This window comes from Pyxicephalus adspersus, chromosome 5 (assembly GCF_032062135.1).
Source record: "Pyxicephalus adspersus chromosome 5, UCB_Pads_2.0, whole genome shotgun sequence".
In the NCBI taxonomy this organism is placed as follows: Eukaryota; Metazoa; Chordata; class Amphibia; order Anura; family Pyxicephalidae; genus Pyxicephalus; species Pyxicephalus adspersus.
In genome coordinates this window covers 19137759-19156223 of record NC_092862.1, presented here as the reverse complement: position 1 = coordinate 19156223, position 18465 = coordinate 19137759, and the positions used below count along the sequence as shown (strand labels likewise).

The 18465-nt window shown below is 38.1% G+C and overlaps 1 protein-coding gene across 3 annotated transcripts in view; it reads left to right on the top strand.

The window, feature by feature from the left end:
* The window catches only part of ZFPM2 (zinc finger protein, FOG family member 2), a 257195-nt gene extending 245844 nt beyond the window's left edge, over nt 1–11351 (top strand). For 2 of the 3 annotated variants that reach the window (XM_072410744.1, XM_072410743.1), the window contains 3 exons: nt 1441–1647; nt 4134–4358; nt 5471–11351. In XM_072410744.1, coding sequence (XP_072266845.1) covers nt 1441–1647; nt 4134–4358; nt 5471–7956 — 2918 coding nt within the window. In that variant the 3' untranslated portion in view covers nt 7957–11351. The remainder of the gene's footprint in view (nt 1–1440; nt 1648–4133; nt 4359–5470) is intronic. The other variant, XM_072410745.1, reaches the window with a different exon arrangement.
* The last annotated feature ends 7114 nt before the right edge of the window (nt 11352–18465 follow it).

Sequence of the window (18465 nt, the reverse complement as noted above, 5' to 3'; positions counted from 1 at the left end):
AAAAAAATTTAAAAATAAACAGCCTAATTTGGAGTTTTAGCTCTTAAAGTTGTTTCCACTTTTAAACATTGCATTTTCTTTGAAAATAAATTGGAATAATAATCTGTAAATGGATCGGTGTTTAGGGACATGAATAAAACATCATTAGAATGCAGAAGACTTCAGGTCTGTTTATGCATGCGCTGTGATCATCATAATTAAGTTATATAAGTGAGATGATCCTCCAGTGCAAATTGCTGATAAACAGTTTGTTTATGATGCGCAAAAACAAAAATATAATAGGGTTGGCTTAAAAAGGCTTCCTGGAAAAGAATAAATGTCATACTGAGATCAGCAAGTAGAGAGATAATGTGCCCATCCTAAAGCAGACTGGGCAAGCTTCGGTAACTCAACACCTTAGTGGCCTGATCAGTATTGTCCCCAACATTTTTTTTTAAGTGGAATGAGATCAAGCTATAAATGGGGGTAACTCAACTTTAGCTTGCCTGACTTAAGGCTTTCCTCTGCTGACTTTTGATTGTTTTAAGTGGGCTTTGGACTTTTGAGCCAATATGGACCCAGTACTTAAATCTTGGCCATTGGTGCAGAAAATGCTGTTGTGGGTTCTCTCCAGTGTCATTCACTTAATCGAACAAGGCTAAAGAAACATGACCAGTGCCTATCATTTGGTCAAAAAAGTGGCATTGACAGTAATATGAAGCAAAAGTGATTAATCAAAGATGGGAGTTCCTCACCTTTCTTGCTTAGCTGTTTTACTACCTTGCTGTGGATAGGTTGTAACATGATTAGCTATCACACAACACACACACAGGTAAGTCAAGGGAGTGCCAAACCACTCCATTCCGCCCTCTGCTTGAATGGCCTTGTATGAAATTTCAGGTACACAGGTACAGTCACATTAAACAACAGTTGCTAGCTTTCTTCAGATGAAAGCTCAGTATATTCTGCAAATATAACACTGTTCCTTTTTCTGTACTTGGCCTGCTTTCCTTTACATCCTTTCCTAATGTATTTGCAATGCAGACAAAGCACGTTAAACACCATTTGAATACATATATGTAAACACAGATGCATTATTTGCAAATATAAACCTTCAGAACAACTACCATTTGCACAAACCCTAAGACACATGAAGATGGAAGACTACTTTAAGCTGTTGTATGTACTTACATTTGGAGAGACACAGTGAATTAATAGCCACAGTACTAGTACTAGTATTAGTACACAGTATAAGTGCCAAAACTCTTGATTCCCCATACGCTTTCATCACCCGAACATTTCTAAAAGCTGTTAACAGTTTTAGTTTCTTGTCTCCTGGGTGAAACAGTCATTCTGAAATGCGTCCAACCTGCAGATTTTAGCAGTTTATGCCTTGATCCTGTTTGACATTTTGAGACTTATTTTGCCGTTAACAGTACACTCCTTCATTTGTGCTTACAGGGGGACAACTATGGTGTACAACTACCAAGTCTATCGCTGAGGGCGAGGAGTTAATTGCCTTTGTTGTGGATTTTGACTCAAGGCTACAAGCTGCCACTCAAATGACTCTTGCGGAGGGGATGTATCCAGCGCGCTTGTTGGACTCAATACAGCTCCTTCCTCAACAAGCAGCTATGGCTTCTATCTTGCCTACAGCCATTGTCAACAGTAAGTGGCAAATGATGCACTGAATCTTTGGAAATTTTGACATTCATTTCAAAAACAATGTATTATATATAAAAACATAACTAAACTTTGTTAGTGCATCATACAATCTTAAAGAAGGATCTCCTATGCTATTTTAAAACCATGTCATTGTATTTAATTGCTGCAAATTATTTTTAATATAGTAGTGTCTGGAATTATTGCACTACTTTGTATTTCTAAAGCTAGATATAACCTACACTATAGGGTTTATCTTCTAATGTTCACTTTGCAAGAGAATTTTCACTTTCAGGGCAAACAGGGTAATTACTGTATCATTGTATACCTAATACTTGCTTTTATAATAATGATATATATTATCAGTTGTTTTTCTTTCCAAATTGATGGATAATATTCAATCATAAATGTAGTTTATGCCCATATATTCAGAAATCACTACAATACAAATTGTATTTCTTCTTATACCCTTCTGTTTTATTATTAGCCAGTATTAATATACCACCAACATATTACATAGCGATTTACAAAGTCCGTATTAAAATTACCAACTATCCCTCAAAGGGGCTTACAATCTAATGTCATAGTCACATGTCATTAATGTAGTCTAAGGACAAATTTTGAGGGAAGCAAATTAACCTAACCGTTTGTGGGATGCTAGAGGAAACCCACACAGATTTAGGTAGAACATACAAACTCCTAGACTCCTGGCTAGGATTTGAAGCTGTGCCCTAGTGCTTTAAAGGCCAGAGCGCTAACCATTGAGTCAACTATGCTGCCAATCAGGATTGCGCAAAAATAAAAGGGTATCAGAATTTTTTTTTTTAACTGACCCTGTCAGTAGATCTGTTTAATACTACTTTCATTACCAGGGTGACAGCTCTGTTCATTCTGCACTGAAATCACTTGCAGGTTTGTCACCTTGTAAAGAGGTGGTCTTAGGCTTAAACAACTCAGGATTTTAAATGTAGTTTTAAAAAACCTAAACATGGTTTCTAGAACATCCTGCTGCTTTCTCCCTGACACTGATCCCCCATAGCTATTACCGGCAATTACCAGCTGTCAAGTTGACAGCAGAATTGTTGTGTAAAGTTTGCATATATTCTGCAAATTTAATAGGGTAATACAGTGTAACAAATACATTGTTATTGTATTTGCGTTTTAATTCATGAGACATTACTTAAAGAAACTGCTGCTTCTCTTCTATCCAGTGCTTCTGATTGTGGATGGGGCTTCAACATCATCTATAGGCCTTAGCCCTAGTGCTAGACTTTAACCAGTTTTTCTGGAATAGAACTACAGCCTACAGTGATACATAATTATTTTCTTTCCAAATACCCAAGAACAAGAAGCAGTGATGGGTAACTGGGAACATTAGCCTCCCAGGATCAAACTCAGAACTTCTCAACTACCAGCATCTGCAGTAATATAGAGTGCAAGACATGCTGCTGTGAATAGTGTATGTCATAACAAAAATAGAAACAAGTAGCAGGCTGTTTCAGGTATCTATTGGGAACAATTTTTGTTGCCTGAAGTGAACCTTTAAAAATCAAGCAGAAACCTAGCAGCAGTAGCCAACCATCTATTTAAACATCTAAGTGCTAAATAGTCTACCCTTTCTGCACCCAGGTAAGCTGTGCACATTTTTTGTGTACTGTCCTTAGAGTGATTGACCAGCAGCAAAACTTCACACGAACCTGTTCCTAATATGCACAAATATGTGCACAAAGAATAAAATTAAATGGGAACATATTGTGACCCAGAAAGAACGAGAGATATTTGGGATTTAATAATGATTTATGTCTGTTCTCTACATACTGCACTCTGTCCTCTGTACTCTTCTATAATAGTTTGTGGTGTCCCTGGTGTCCAGAACACCTTCCCACCCATCTTAAGGCAATCTTATGTTTTAGTGATAAAAATGATGATAGAATAGTGCTAGGAAGAAACAAAAAAACATCAATCATGATGTGGGGGAAAGTAAGAAAGTTTCTTCAGAAAACTATTAAGATTATTAACAAACAGAGCACACAGAGTTTTTGGAGTTCTAAGTTATCTAGCAGACAAGTAGTGGGGAAGAAAATAAATAAATCTTGGTATGTACCGATTATTAGGTATTAATGCATAGAGATATAATTCTCTGGTCATTCTCTGTACAGAAGCTCCCTGGCTGCAGGAAAGTATATGATGACATTCAGGGCTATGGATATTCTCACAGAGGAAAGAGCACAGGAATTACCTCATCAGTGTGCTGCTGCTCCTTCATTGTCTAATCTAAAGCTGGAATAGGTCCCAGACCATGCTGTTTTGCTAAAATATAGGGTAGTTTGCAGAGAGGTCCAAGACCCACCTTTGCTTTCCGGTAGTGAAGCTTGGTTTACAAGACTGGCTGAACAAATTTAAAGAACCTTTTGGCAGGTAAAACAGTTTTTTGCCTGGAGTTCAGCTTTAAGCTTCATTGATTTGTTGCTTCTTTTCTGCCTCCTTTGCAGAAGACATATTCCCCTGCAAATCTTGTGGAATTTGGTACAGGAGCGAACGCAACTTGCAGGCCCATCTCATGTATTATTGCAGTGGTCGCCAGAGGGATACAGCCCAGCTTCCAGAGGACAGTGAGGAAAGCACGCCACAGATGTCCAGTGTCTGCCCTTACCCACAGTGCACCAAAAGCTTTTCTAATGCCAGAGCGCTGGAAGTGCACCTAAACTCCCACAGTGGTAAGTCTGTCGAGTCATTATGATCTGTGTGAAGAAAAAGAATTCTATCAGATCTTCTTGTCTCACATTAGAGATTTATCCCCAGAACACATGTGCTTTGCTCCTACAGATGCATTTGCTTAGCTTCCCTTCTCTCCCCTGCCTTTCTGTTTAGAAACTAGGTGTGAAGACATATGTATTTGGAACATCCGGGTATGGGTGACCCACTTGCATTTCCCAGAGCACTGACAGTGGTAGGGCTTGATTATTGGCTGCACAGATTGTCCCCACTCTATCCAAAACTAAAAATACATTTTGGCTGGATCGATCTAGGCTTACAGCCTATTTAAATTGTTTCAACCTTTTAGAATATATTCAATTATGCTTGTGAAGTTACACCTTGCAAAGTGCATTCTCTAACTGTAACCCATCCAAGCTCCCAGCTACAACAATTATAGCAATAAAAACATTGTGAGCCATTGCTGGGAGGTAACTTCTTCCTCCTTAAAAGTACATCAACACACAAGAAGTCCAGACTTCAGTGTAGCTAAAGATGCCCTATAGTTGTCTTCACCAAAGCCAATTAAGCAAAAATCAAACTCCAATTTGCCAAAGGAAATGTGCACATGTGTAGCACAATACACTACACCATACAAAAATCTTTCTGATACAATCCAGGTTTAGATGTTAAGGACCACATTTTGCACAGGAGACCCTGGCACAGCAGTGTGGCTTGTCTTGTAATTTAATATGCATTAAACAATGAACCCATTTTTTTTAAGTTAATTGAAACAAAGTAAATATTTTTTTGTGCTAACTGGAACATGTGTTGTATGCCGTATAGCAGCAGTTCACAAAGAGTTAACACTGCTGATTTTTATGAACAATCCTACAACAAGCTAGATTTTTAGGAAGGTCCTTATTCACTGTAAATTTGTTTTACCCAATCTGTAGTGTGCATGTCCTTTATCAATCTAAATTACTTGTTTAGTTGAAAAAAAAAACAAAATGGCAAGTTGTTCAGAAAGACAGAAGGGCTTGGAATGTTTTGTGTGCGATAAGATATTTTGTCGGGTTTGAAGATAGATCAGCAAGATTTATTTTTGTATTAACATATTCCTGTCTTTTTGCAGGTGTTAAAGTTGAAGATGTCTTTCCTCCCGGGGCCAGCCTGAAATGTACAGTGTGTAACTACACGGCAGAATCTGTGATTAACTTCCACAAACACCTGTTCTCTCATCTTACTCAAGCTGCCTTTCGATGCAATCAGTGCCATTTTGGCTTTCAAACTCAGAGGGAACTCCTACAACACCAGGAGCTTCATGTCCCTGGAAGTAAACTGCAAAGAGAAGCTGACACCGAACACTCTCCCGGTGCCAACGAAGCAAATGCACAACAGACGCCAGAGCTGCTGAATAAAAATGAACTTCTGCAGAGCCAAAAGACTGGGCTGAACAAAGATGCAAGCTCAGACAGTGAACTGGAAAAAAGTGAGAAGAAGCCACATCCTTTTCTGTCCAATCAGAGGCTAGAGACAGGCAATAAAAACATGTTTTCCTACACTAAAATAAAATCTGAGCCATCGAGCCCCAGGCTTGCTTCATCTCCTGTGCAGCCCACTATTGGACCATCTTTTCCAATGGCACCCTTTCTATCTCAGTTTGCTTTTCCCCATGATATTACTGTGGTTCCTCAAGCTTCAGAAATACTGGCAAAGATGTCTGAACTGGTACATCGGCGGTTAAGGCATGGCAGCAACAGCTACCCGCCTGTCATTTACAGCCCCCTGATGCCAAAGGGAGCCACTTGCTTTGAGTGCAATATAACATTTAATAACTTGGACAATTATTTGGTACATAAGAAACACTACTGCAGCAGCCGATGGCAACACATAAGCAAGTCAGCAGACTTTCCCAGTGTAACAGAAAAGATACCAGAAGCCGTGAGCCCAACCAATGCCCAAAATCCTGTCAACCTTCTCAATACACCTCTTCATTCTTCCGAAAATGACAACCAACTGCTCCAGGCCTCCTGCATTAACTCAGGCAATGTTCTAGATCTATTGGGGTCAAACATCAAACCAAGGGACAAAGACTTTGCTTCTGAAGCTAAAAAATTGCCAAATGTGGGTAGCAATGATGAGAAAATAAATGGAAAAGCAGTGGAAATTAAAAATGCCACTCCACCACAAATGGATGGTGACAATAATGACCCAAACAAAACCACCTGTGATGCTTGTAATATAACCTTCAGTAGGCATGAAACCTTTATGGTTCATAAACAGTACTACTGCGCAACTCGCCATGACCCTCCATTAAAGAGATCAGCAACCAACAAAGTGCCTGCCATGCAGAGAACTATGCGCACGAGGAAGAGGAGAAAGATGTATGAGATGTGCCTTCCTGAGCACGATCAGAGGCCACAGCTAGTTCAACAGCATTTTCTTCATGTAGCTAATCTTGGCAACCCTTGTACGTCTGTCCAAGAGCCAGCAGAGGGCCCTGGGGATTGTTATCATCCCAGGTGCGATATCTTTCCAGGAGTCGTTCCAAAGCATTTGGAAACATCACTTTCAATTAGTAAATGTGTTCCCGTGGTGAAATGTGAAACTTCACACTCATCCATTTCCTCCCTGGAGATGGATGCACCAATAGACCTTAGCAAAAAATGTTTAGGGCAGTCTGATCGAGTGGCTTCTTCTCCCAAAAGGCTCCTGGACTATCATGAGTGCACAGTATGTAAGATAGGCTTTAATAAAGTCGAGAACTATCTTACCCACAAGCAAAACTTCTGTCCCGTGACAGCAAGCCAACGCAATGACATAGGAAATCTAGAAAGCAAAGTTTTCCCTAACCCCGAGAGCGAAAGAAACAGCCCTGAAGCCAACTTCGAAAGGAGCTCCATAAAATGTGAAAAGAACAGGACCTCTAAACAGTCCTCACCTAATGGGAACTTGTTCTCTTCCCACTTAGCGACTCTTCAAGGTCTTAAAGTCTTTAGCGAGGCAGCGCAGCTTATCGCCACAAAAGAGGAAAACAAAAATGCTTTTTTTTCCCAATGCCTTTACCCAGGAGCAATAAAAAAAGCAAAAGGCGCAGATCAGCTTTCTCCATATTATGGAATCAAGCCAAGTGATTATATTTCTGGGTCTCTTGTAATACACAACGCGGATTTAGATCAAAGCACAAATGTAGGAAGCGAGTCTCCCAAAAGTCAGATACCTTCAAATGGATGTTCTTTGCTGAAGAAAGAGTCTCTCCCGCTATTGCCAAAAAACAGAGGCATGGTAATAGTGAATGGTGGACTTAAGCAGGAGGATCGGCCTGTTGTAAACTCTCAGCAAGAAAACCATTCCCAGAATCCTCCAGCTGAAGACGGATGTAAATCGCCTTCCTGGGCACCTGACAAACCTCCGGCAGCTAATGAAAACGTTTCTCCGGCAGCCCCGGCTGTTGAGGATCAAGCAGCCAGCCTAACAAAAAACGTGAACGGATCTGGAGCAGCTGCAGCCAGTGGGAAGTATTGCCGTCTGTGTGACATCCAATTTAACAATCTTTCAAACTTTATTACTCACAAAAAGTTTTACTGCTCGTCACATGCTGCCGAACATGTCAAGTGAACAATCCACATCTGGAGGTTTTGTTACAACGTGAAGTATGTTTGTTTCCTGCAGTCAGAGTAAAAGAAAAAAACAAAAAACAAACAATGATGCTGCTTAATTGACATCCGGACAATCAGGATATCCGTACATTTGAAATGACTTGAAGATTTAAGGTGTAATTCCATAACAGTTATGCGTAAAAGTGTATTATTGGTGCCATTTTTCTTATTATTTATTTTACCAGCATCGTTTATACATTTGCTCCCAGCAGCGACTCCTGTTTCTGAGCCGTTAATGTGCAGCAACGCACTTGCCAGAGAAGCAGTCGCTGTTGGATGCGACTGTAGCTGTGGTTCTGTTATTTTTTATTTAAAGAACTTTATATTAAAGTCATTTGTAATGTTATTGTATAGTTATTGTGTAGCACATATGGTTTGCACCTGTATAGTAGATTTTAAATAATATAGACACAACATTGCAGAGAAAAAAAAGACATATTAGGAATAGCTTCAGAAGCACTTGTGTATACTGATTTTTCTTTCCTACGCTGTTACAGAACGAGTAGCTGTCTTTGCTGAAATATAGCTGATACTTGTTAAGCTGGCTATCCACCTGAAATTCTGATTGTACAATATCTTTGGGTTTACCAACAGCCATTAAAGTGAGGGTTTACCAGAATGATAAGCAACTGATTTGATTTTTAGGTAGGTCCTTTAACCACATACAGTATTTGTAGGTAGATACAAAAGTGATTGTACAGACACTGCACAGTTACATTATAACATATGTAGCCAGTTGTAGCCTAAATATAGGCAAGCTTTGAAAGGAGATGGTCAGTAGCCCACTAGAAATAGTTGAATACAGTGCATTGTCCCAATAGCTTAGTACACCTAAAACCTTGGATAAGCATTTGCTTAGGAATCTCAAGACAGACTAAACATGCAATATTCTGGCTGTGCCTGACACTGGAAACCTAATGGAAGGTTGGCCAGAATACAGCTAAAAAGGGACACCAGCACCAGCCACACTTCTGTATACTTAGCCTTAAACCACTATACAATGCACCTGATTATTGCCACGTTGGACATATTTCTATCTCTCCTTTGAAAAAAAACTTCTTTTAACCCTGTCTTTTAAAGTCATGGCACACATTACACAAAATGTTAAATGGAGAAAAAACTACAACTGCTTTTATTTCATATGCTGTTTTGAAAATTATGGCTTCCTAAGCCTTTGCTTTGAACATGTGGCCAACCTATGCCCATTGTATGGCAAAAAAAAAAAATATTATATATAATATTAATTATTAAATATATTAAGCCTTCATTGACCCCCGTAGCTGCAGGTACTATGGAAGAATTCAACCTCAAAGTTCTAAACAAAAGCTATTTAAGTTGGTTTCTTGGGATCCCAGTTTTCCTATTAGTAACTCTGCATCTCATCTTTTCCAGGTGTCCTTCCATTCAGTAACTCAGCAGCTCAGCTCACCCTTTGTTCCCCTTCTGGCAGTGATCAGGAGCCTCTAGAAAGGGAAGTAGAGGGGGTTGATAGTGTTGTCTAAGCTATAGCAACACGATTTGGACAACTTTGGTGCTTCTGCTGTAAACTTTAAAGATGAATTGTTCCACAGAGCCTGCAGTGGTCGGAGAAGGGTTGCTTTATGGCTCATTTACTCTAATCAGTTAAATGCCAAAGGCTTGGCCACAGTAACACTTTAAAACATTAAAGCTGGCACGAATGTCCTAAATTATTTAAAACTACCATTATACTTCAGAGACTATAACCATTTCTGTGATGAAAACATACCATTTGCACCTGACTTTTACAATCAGGAACATAGGGAAGTTTTTAATCCAAGCTGTGTTGCCACTCCTCCTCCTTAGCATTTCAGCAAAACAAATGGTATGCACTCTTATAATGAAAGTTTTACTTGATCTCCTGTTGTTAAAATTGTATGAATGTGTGCACTCAGAATGATGTATTGAAGATGGGTAGGAACATAAACATAGTTGCGGGCACATAAATATAGGGTGCAATCAGTTTTAATCAAGCTAGGAAAAAAAAAACAGCCTGGGCATAAAAAAATGTAGCTACCCATTTTCATAAGTTTAAAGGATTACAGCACTTTAAAGAACCAACCACTCATATGCAGGTTGTTTCCTTTAATAGTAAAGTTGCAGCGTATGCGTGACATGTGGAGGCACTGGATGCCAGACAACATCCAGGACATTTTATAATGATTCTCTTCATAAGATATTTTAAAGCTTCAGAGGACTTTTGGAAAAAGAGGATCATTACTTAAAACTGTAGTGATTGTCATCAGTGCAGTTCAGTACAGTACAGAGACTATTTTATTATAATAATAGTAAGTAGTCTTTAAAGGAACCCTCCCCAGCTCACAAGCATTGACATATTTTCTAGTCTGTTGGCAACAGCCTGAATTGCTAGACTGCCAACCTAGGGATGTTCAGAAAGTGGGTTTGTGGGTGCACAGTGGGTCCAGGTGCAGATTTGACTAATGTCCCCCTGCTGAATTCACTTGGCCCCCCATGGAGGTCCCTGTTGATGGAGGAAAGTCCGGGACTCTCATGCATTGGCACAATTGGCACCATTCTTTATCCGCCGTTGTCTCCATATGCTGTGAAAATACATTATTAGTAATTCCATCAGCTGTTCATTTGAAAAAATATCCTATTTTTCAAACAGACTGGAGATCTTTTGAGCCGTGAATTAATCACATTTAATGGCCTTCAAACTATTTGTATGGACAATAAAATATCAATGCACTGGACAGGATAATACATTCTAGACCCCAGTCATGTAAAGCTTGTGCCAATGGACCGCCCTCGCAGCTATATTTGAGCAGACACATGGAACTAGTGATTAGGCTTGCATTTGTATGTAGCAGTCTGTTCCTGTTCACTTTTCAATCTGAAAAAAAAAAAACTGTATTTGAAATGAAGATGGACATTTTTTTTTCTTGTATAGTACTTGTATTTTCCTTTGCTGATGCATCTTTGTCTGAATTTTTAAAAGGAGAATAAAGAATCTTTGCTGTTAAATGCAATACTTTATAACAAATGAACAAAATTACCGGAAGCAGTATTGTAAGATATGAACTTTAGACAGCCAGTTTTGTCTTTGAAGATATACAACTACAATCTTAACCCTAAACACAATGCTGCAAGTATGAATCAAATTCAAATGTAATATATATTTACAGTACCTATAAATGTGACAGTACTGCAACTGGTGATCACAGAGAAAAAAAAAAGTTCTACTTCTGATAGAAAGAATTTCTCAACAAATGTTGTTACTATGCATGTATATGGATGGAATAAAATTCCGATTCATTGGAAAAAAGTCTGTTTTTTTCATAATAAATGAATCATTAAAGTGTATGTTAAAACCCCTCTCAGTTGATTTTTTTTATGGGTATCTGACATTTGGGGGGTTACCCCTTATTACCTGTCTTGCAGGTATATCAGAAACTGAATAGTGGTGAGTTAAAAGTAAGAAATTACCTTAAATTTTTTGAAAATGTGAGCATTTCAGAAACGTACATGGTGACTAATAAGAAGGCAAAATTATTACAGTTTTTGAGTGTTGCGGAGAGAAAAGAGCTCTACATACAATTTAAACACCAATTAGATGCATATGTTTATCAGGGAGAAAGAAATAGCAAGCTTTTTAGGCAAAATAAATTAAAGATTTTGACTATTATGTGATTCAAAGAAAACAACATGATATAGTGTAAAGTGAATATTAACTAACAGAGAGCTACTATGATAGTACAACATCTAGACATCTAGAATGAACATCTAGAATGAACATCTAGTGCTCCTAAGATAATGTATAAAGAGATGCTCTTTTCTGACTGACTGCAGGCATCATGTCCTTATGTTCATTATCATCACAAAGCGAATTGAATCTGTATATAATATATTTTCGAAGCATCCACTTTGTAAATTACTACCCCAACTGACCCCAAAACTTCATCTTTAATAGAAAAATTCTACTGGATAAGGTATCTTCTGATGTAAAATCTATAGATAACACTACAGATGTGAACTTCATCCCCGTCAATACCTTGACCATTTAAACTCGGAGAAGAAGAAATACCTATATTGGATCCTCCTCCCTCCAATATTACTCAACTACCTGCAGCTTTAACTTTCATCCTGAAAATACTTAGCTGGATGTATTTTACTGATTAGTCCCATTGTCACTATTCAATGCTCCTTTATGATCCACATCGACAAACACAACAGATATATGTCTTCTGTATCCCCTGTGGAAGCCTTGTAGGCGAAACGCATCGGGAAAGAGACAAGTGACCATTCTGTAATGGAATCATATTCTGTATGCTAAATAAATACACAATCTTTCTTATACATTATCTTAGGGCCACTATGGCTGGATGTTGTCCTAGCATAGTAGGTCTTTGTTGGTGTTAAGATTCACTTTGTACTATATGATGTTGTTTTGTTTGATATATATAATAAACTAGTCACAATCTTTAATTTATTTTGCCAAAAAAAGTCTGCCTTTTCTTTCTCCCTGATATACATTTTATGATAACCACCGGCTTGGCAAATATTTAACAATCTAGGATCTTTTCTGTGAACAACCCACAGTTTACCAATTAGATACAGCCAATCATACGCTATTGTATTGAACAGTATTCTCAGCTGGTCAACATGCTTACAGCAGGAAAGAGCACATAGATAACTTCTTCAGGCTTGGACTGAGAAAGCCCCCCGTCCAAAAAGGATCCCTGAACCGGTACGTCGCTGGTAATCTTACAAGTACCTTAGCGATTCGCCGTTAATTTGTCAGCACCCGCTCCTTTTCTGGATTGCATTTCAGATTACTAGACTTTTAAATTGCCCCCTTTTACCTTCTTCTCCACCAGACACCAGACTCTAATAAATCCTATGTTTGGCCTGAAACCCAGGGTGCCCAGTTTTGGCACACATTGGCACAATAAATGCGTCACAGCATGAACTCATTGCAAGGCTAATTGTGACAATATATGGATAATACATGGGTAACTGAGAATATGTGTACATCAAATTATACAGTGAGACCCAACCACCATACAATTCAGATATTACTTTACCAACAGCATGTTATGACCACCTTACACCAGCATGTTTAAGGTTACCACCATTTTGTTACCATCATGATATTACAAGGGGATCTCTTCCTCTATCATCAGTGCCAGTGGTTTAAAATGTGGCAAATGCTGCACTGCCAGAAATAAAAATCCTTCCAGCCAACATAGCTTTAACTGTGCTTATAGCATTCCACACGTAAAGTACATTAAGGAGTAAATTTTTTACAAATTGTTCAGGCAGTTGGAAACTCAATATCATGAATCTATAGCAACCTCCAAGTGGTGCTACCCGGTGTAAATGATTCCAACCCCTCAAGGTATCGTACTATCCAGTGTTTGAAAAAGGCTCCTTGTAATAGAGGTGAGCTGCATATTTTGACAAATTTAATTTAGAATTTAAATTACAAAGATAGTTCCTGCAATTTTGTTATTACCTTTAACCATTCATGGTAACAATTTTCTCCTAATGGTGATCATAAATGGCTTTTGATGGATTAGTTCACATAAGTTTAGTTTTTCACTCAAGTTTAGTTTTTTGGTGCGTATGCAAACTTTGAAAACAAATTTTCTTTTAAGTAAATGGGAGCGGGAAGTTGAAATTTTTTCTTTACAATTTTAAAAGCCATTAGCTTTAATATATCATAAAAGATATGGTAAATTGGGACACAATCATGGGGGACAAAATTCTTTTAAATAAACATTTTTTGGTTGAAGAGGATCTTTATATGCATCGTCAAGGCAAACGCTATTATACCACTAAATATTTATGCTTGTGGTATACCTTAAAGCCATATACAGTGGTATGAAACAGTGTGATTTTTAGGTGGATGTCTCTTTGTTATATTTCACAACCAAAAAGGGTAAAAGAATAGGATAAGTTTATTGCTAGGATTCAAATGTACTATAAAAAGTACATATGTACAGAAGCTTTTGTTAGCCTTTTTCTGTGTAAATGTCTGCTGTGCTATAGCAGGAAAACAACTAAAAAAGTCAATGCACAGACATTACTACTAATAACATTTGTAAAAAATGGTAAAAAAGGGGGCAGACTGGAAGGACTACATGGTCCTTTTCTGCCTTCACTCTTCCTTACCCCCCAGCCATTTAACCTCTGCCACTCTACCCATTCAAACAACACACATATATGTGGTTGAAAGGCTGTGAGTCGTTGTTTTAATATATACAATGATTTTCTCATGATAAAACTTTATCAAAACATCAAATTATCTTCAACATAACATTATTATGAGCTTAAAACTTTAGTGTAACATTACTATAACAATTACACTCAGTGTAATGGAGCCTAGACATTTAATAACTTCTGGAGCAAGCTGTGCTTTGATATGCAAAAAGAAAGAGCTGCAGAATTTGTCTTGACCATTAAAGAGTTACAAGATGTTGCAGAGAGCTCAGTCCTTAAGATCACCCACAACCTCAGCTGTGTTTAGCAAAAGATTTCTTCTGCAAGTCATGCGAACCATCCCCCTCCCCCCCATCAAGCCTTCGTCCTGCACACGAACAAGCAGGGAAGCCCTGTTCGTGTCTAGGAGTCGTCCGTATGTCAGATGTCCCTAACTCGGGGAGTACCTGTACTAATTTGTCCAGGACTGGCCTGCTAAGCACTTTCAACCATTTCAGATAAAATAAAGTCTACAGGAACCCTAAAAATGACAATGTGGGATCCTCACGTAACATCTATAACAATTGGAATCAAAGTGCATGTATCTACAATCAGAAATAGATTGCATCAATTTAAATTACATGGAAGGCCATACAAGAAAAGTATTTGTTGTCCAAGAAGAACATTGGAGGATGACTCACCAAGGTCATGCCTTCTGGAACAGTATGCCATAAACTCGGGAATCAAAAATAAAATTGCTTGGCCACAGTAATAGTTTATATGTTTGGTGCCAACTGAAGACATTATTTAGAGAAGAACTTCATATCAACTGTGAAGCATAGTGGTGCAAATGATAGTAGTGAGAAGCATAATAACAAATCTGCCAAACATTGGCTAAAAATGAAGGAATGGAGGATTATGATCTTGCCTACTTAACATAGAGATTACCAGACAGGACTGTGCTATGTGTCAGATCAGTGTAAATCTCAGGACTTGATAGACAAAAGTACAAATCCTAAACAGAACTTCTTTTATATCTGTACTTATTCTGTGTGCTTTAATTACTTAAACCTCATATGATTTCTGCTGACTGTGATCATTGATTCCAGCTCTCTCTGTGGATTTCAAACAAGAAAAGAAGAAGGTGTTCTGCAGAGTGAAAGCACTTCCTGTCCAAAGGGTACCATGCTGATCCTCCATTTATACAGGACATTTTTTTGGAATAGTCACATTTTAAGCTATATGACCCCATTTACTCACAGATAGTATCTAGCAACATCTATATATTAGCTATCTCTTCACAGCTAGAACATGCAAGAAATTGTTTAATTTTTTAATATATTCTAAAGAACATCTGCTAGTGTTTCAACACCTGTTTTCTGATTAAATAGACTCTTTTCACTTTTACGCCATACTTTCCATAGCTTTTGATTGCTACTATGCATTATTTACCCACAAGAGGTGAAACACATTGATGCCTGCTTTATTAAAATCGATAATGACATAGAAAAAAGGATCAGTAGTTTAAACTTGCTGTAATGAGCTCGGAAGGTACCCCTAGGAGCAAGAAGGTTTAATATAAATGTATCTATATGAGTAGAATTGAGAATCAATATGCAGATAGAGGGTCAATAACGCAGCTGCACAGAACAGAAAATAAGCCGGTAATTCTTACACCTGCATCGCCTATTACACTGCCATTAGCAGAGAGAATATGATAACAGGTAAGTGAATGCTAGCATGATTTTAAAATTAATGGACCACAGGTCACTATGAAACTGTACTCAGATCTCCATGAGGTTTCAGAAAAAATAACCAGCTAAATATATACAAGTGTAAGCTTTGCATGAATAAAACAAGGTTGATTTTTTTTTTATTTCGACAAGCATTAAAAAAGAAAACCTTGATGGAATAAAGACATCATTATTCTGATCTTTTATTATTTCAATCTGCTTTTGTGCACATGTTTTATCCACTTTGTACACAATGAACACGTAAAGCTGTATTGAAGCAATGGATGAAGTATTAGGGACTGTATATTGTGGTTTTGTAAATAATCCTTTTATTTGTATATTAAAGCCAAGACTATACATGGGGATCAAGGCCTGATGTTGTACAAATGCATGGTGTTGGAAATCCGATGGGAAATAAACTCTTGTGGTTTGTTCTCATCTCAGGACTAAAAGCAACTAGAGCAGAAAATGAATCAAAATGGCAAAAGAAGACCCCAAAAAATGGAAAATGTGTAAAGCAGTTGAGAAGGACCATTTTATATAACTTGAAAGACAACTTTAGATGCAAAACTTTTTTTATTAGTATATCATGGAGTGGTACAAATTAGTGTACCACATCCCCTTTACCACATTTAAACCAAAAATACACCATCATTTATCAAATTTTACCACGGTCATACATTAAAATGTCAAAATGCACAAAACATTCTACTGCAAAAACATAGTAAAATTTGACAATTAGTGATTTTCTGAATGGACAGAGAGACCTATATCAATATAAATTATTCAAATAAAATACTTGTAATGAACCATTGTATAGCAATGTACAAAGGTGATAGCATGATATGACTATGCTTTTATGTATTTACCAATAAATTGTTAACAGATTTTACATTTATGTATTAGACTAATTAAAAGAAAAATACTGAGAAAATCCCCATAGATAGAGGCAAAACTGTTTATTTACAGTTTTGTGGGATCCATAAATGCTACTTAAGGTGTTACCTAAGCATTTATGGGTGTCCTGACAATGACAACACTTACTAACACAACATCAGCAGCATTCCAACACTTTTATAGATATGTCAGTCAAATCTAAAAGGCTTTTCTCTTGGAGTTTGAACATCATTTTAGTCCTCTGGGTTTGCTGGTTGAAAGTAAAAAAATAGGAACCAAACCAGAGTCAGAAGGAGTAAGAAATATCTAGGCCCCACTGCAAAATCTAAATAGTTTATTTCTGCCAGGAGAGAATGCATAGGAATGTGCGTAAGCAGCCTTTTTATATGTCAACGTCTCTCTTTAGATGTTGGTTCTTCCATTTGGGCCTTGTAGTTTATATCCAACAAAGATGGCCAACTAGTAAAGAATTTTTAATGCAGAAGTAGAAAAGCATATTGCCACTCATGTGGGTTGCATTGTCTACCCCAAAGGAAATTTATGTGGATCAGACAGTAAAACCGTGTTCTTTGGTTGCACCCCTCTTTGGTTCTTTGGTTGCAAATAAATGACAGTAACCATCACTGTAAGTATGGACTGTAGCTGGCCTAGCTTTCCCCTCTTCCTTCTGTTCTTCCAGACCAGGGGTGTCAAACTTTGGCCCACGGGCTAAATCTGGCCCTGCACCTTTTTTTTTGCCCCCAAAAGGATTCGTAATATTCATTACAGCTGGCCCATCGCTACTGTAATCCGTTGTAATGGCAGGCTAGCTGCAATTCATATTAAGCTGCTGTTTTATAGACATATAGGCGTCTCTAGACCAGCGGCCTCTCTGCTGATGCCTGGCCCCACATTTTATAGATGAAAGTGATGCCGGGAATTGTAGTAGCGGCATCACTCTTGTCTATTGAACAGCATCCTATGCGTGGACCCCGCAGAGTTTATACTGACAGGTCTGCTATAATAATTGTTTTACTGTGCCAGAGAATGCAATGTGAAACCAAATGAATTGCTGTAAGTTTGGCCCGCGACTTGGTCTAAGTTTTTATTTTGTCCCTCTGTGTATTTGAGTTTGACACCCCTGTTCAAAACAAACATCCTTCTTCTGCTTCAATTATTGGAGTCACATACCATTGTTAGTCTCTCTTTTTCTCTCTGGATTGCTGGGCACTGATCAGCAAAATTTGTCTCTGAAAAAGATTGAGGTGCACCCTTTATGACACGCAGCCCAGCCACCAGTAGATTTGCCTAGTGACCCAATAATGATTTGTACTGTCCCTGCACTGAATGACATATTGACGGTCAACTCCATCTTTCCACTGCCAGAGTGCTGTAAAAGTAATAGAAATGGAGCGTGTCCACTGGTCAGTATGGCAGCAGTTGCAGCGCCCGCAGTTGGGTTACTTGCATTGTGTCACTAGACATACCGCTGTTTTGGTTTGTAATTTTTTCCACTCCAAGCGGTGAGGAATGGAAGGCTGGCAATGCAATAGACTTTGTAATGAAAGTCAAAGTTGGTAAGGCTAATGATTGTTTAATTTCAGCCTCCATTTGCTGTTTTTGGTTCTGTAACTCCTCATTATTCCATGAAGATAACATTTAATTTAGGGTTAGGTCCA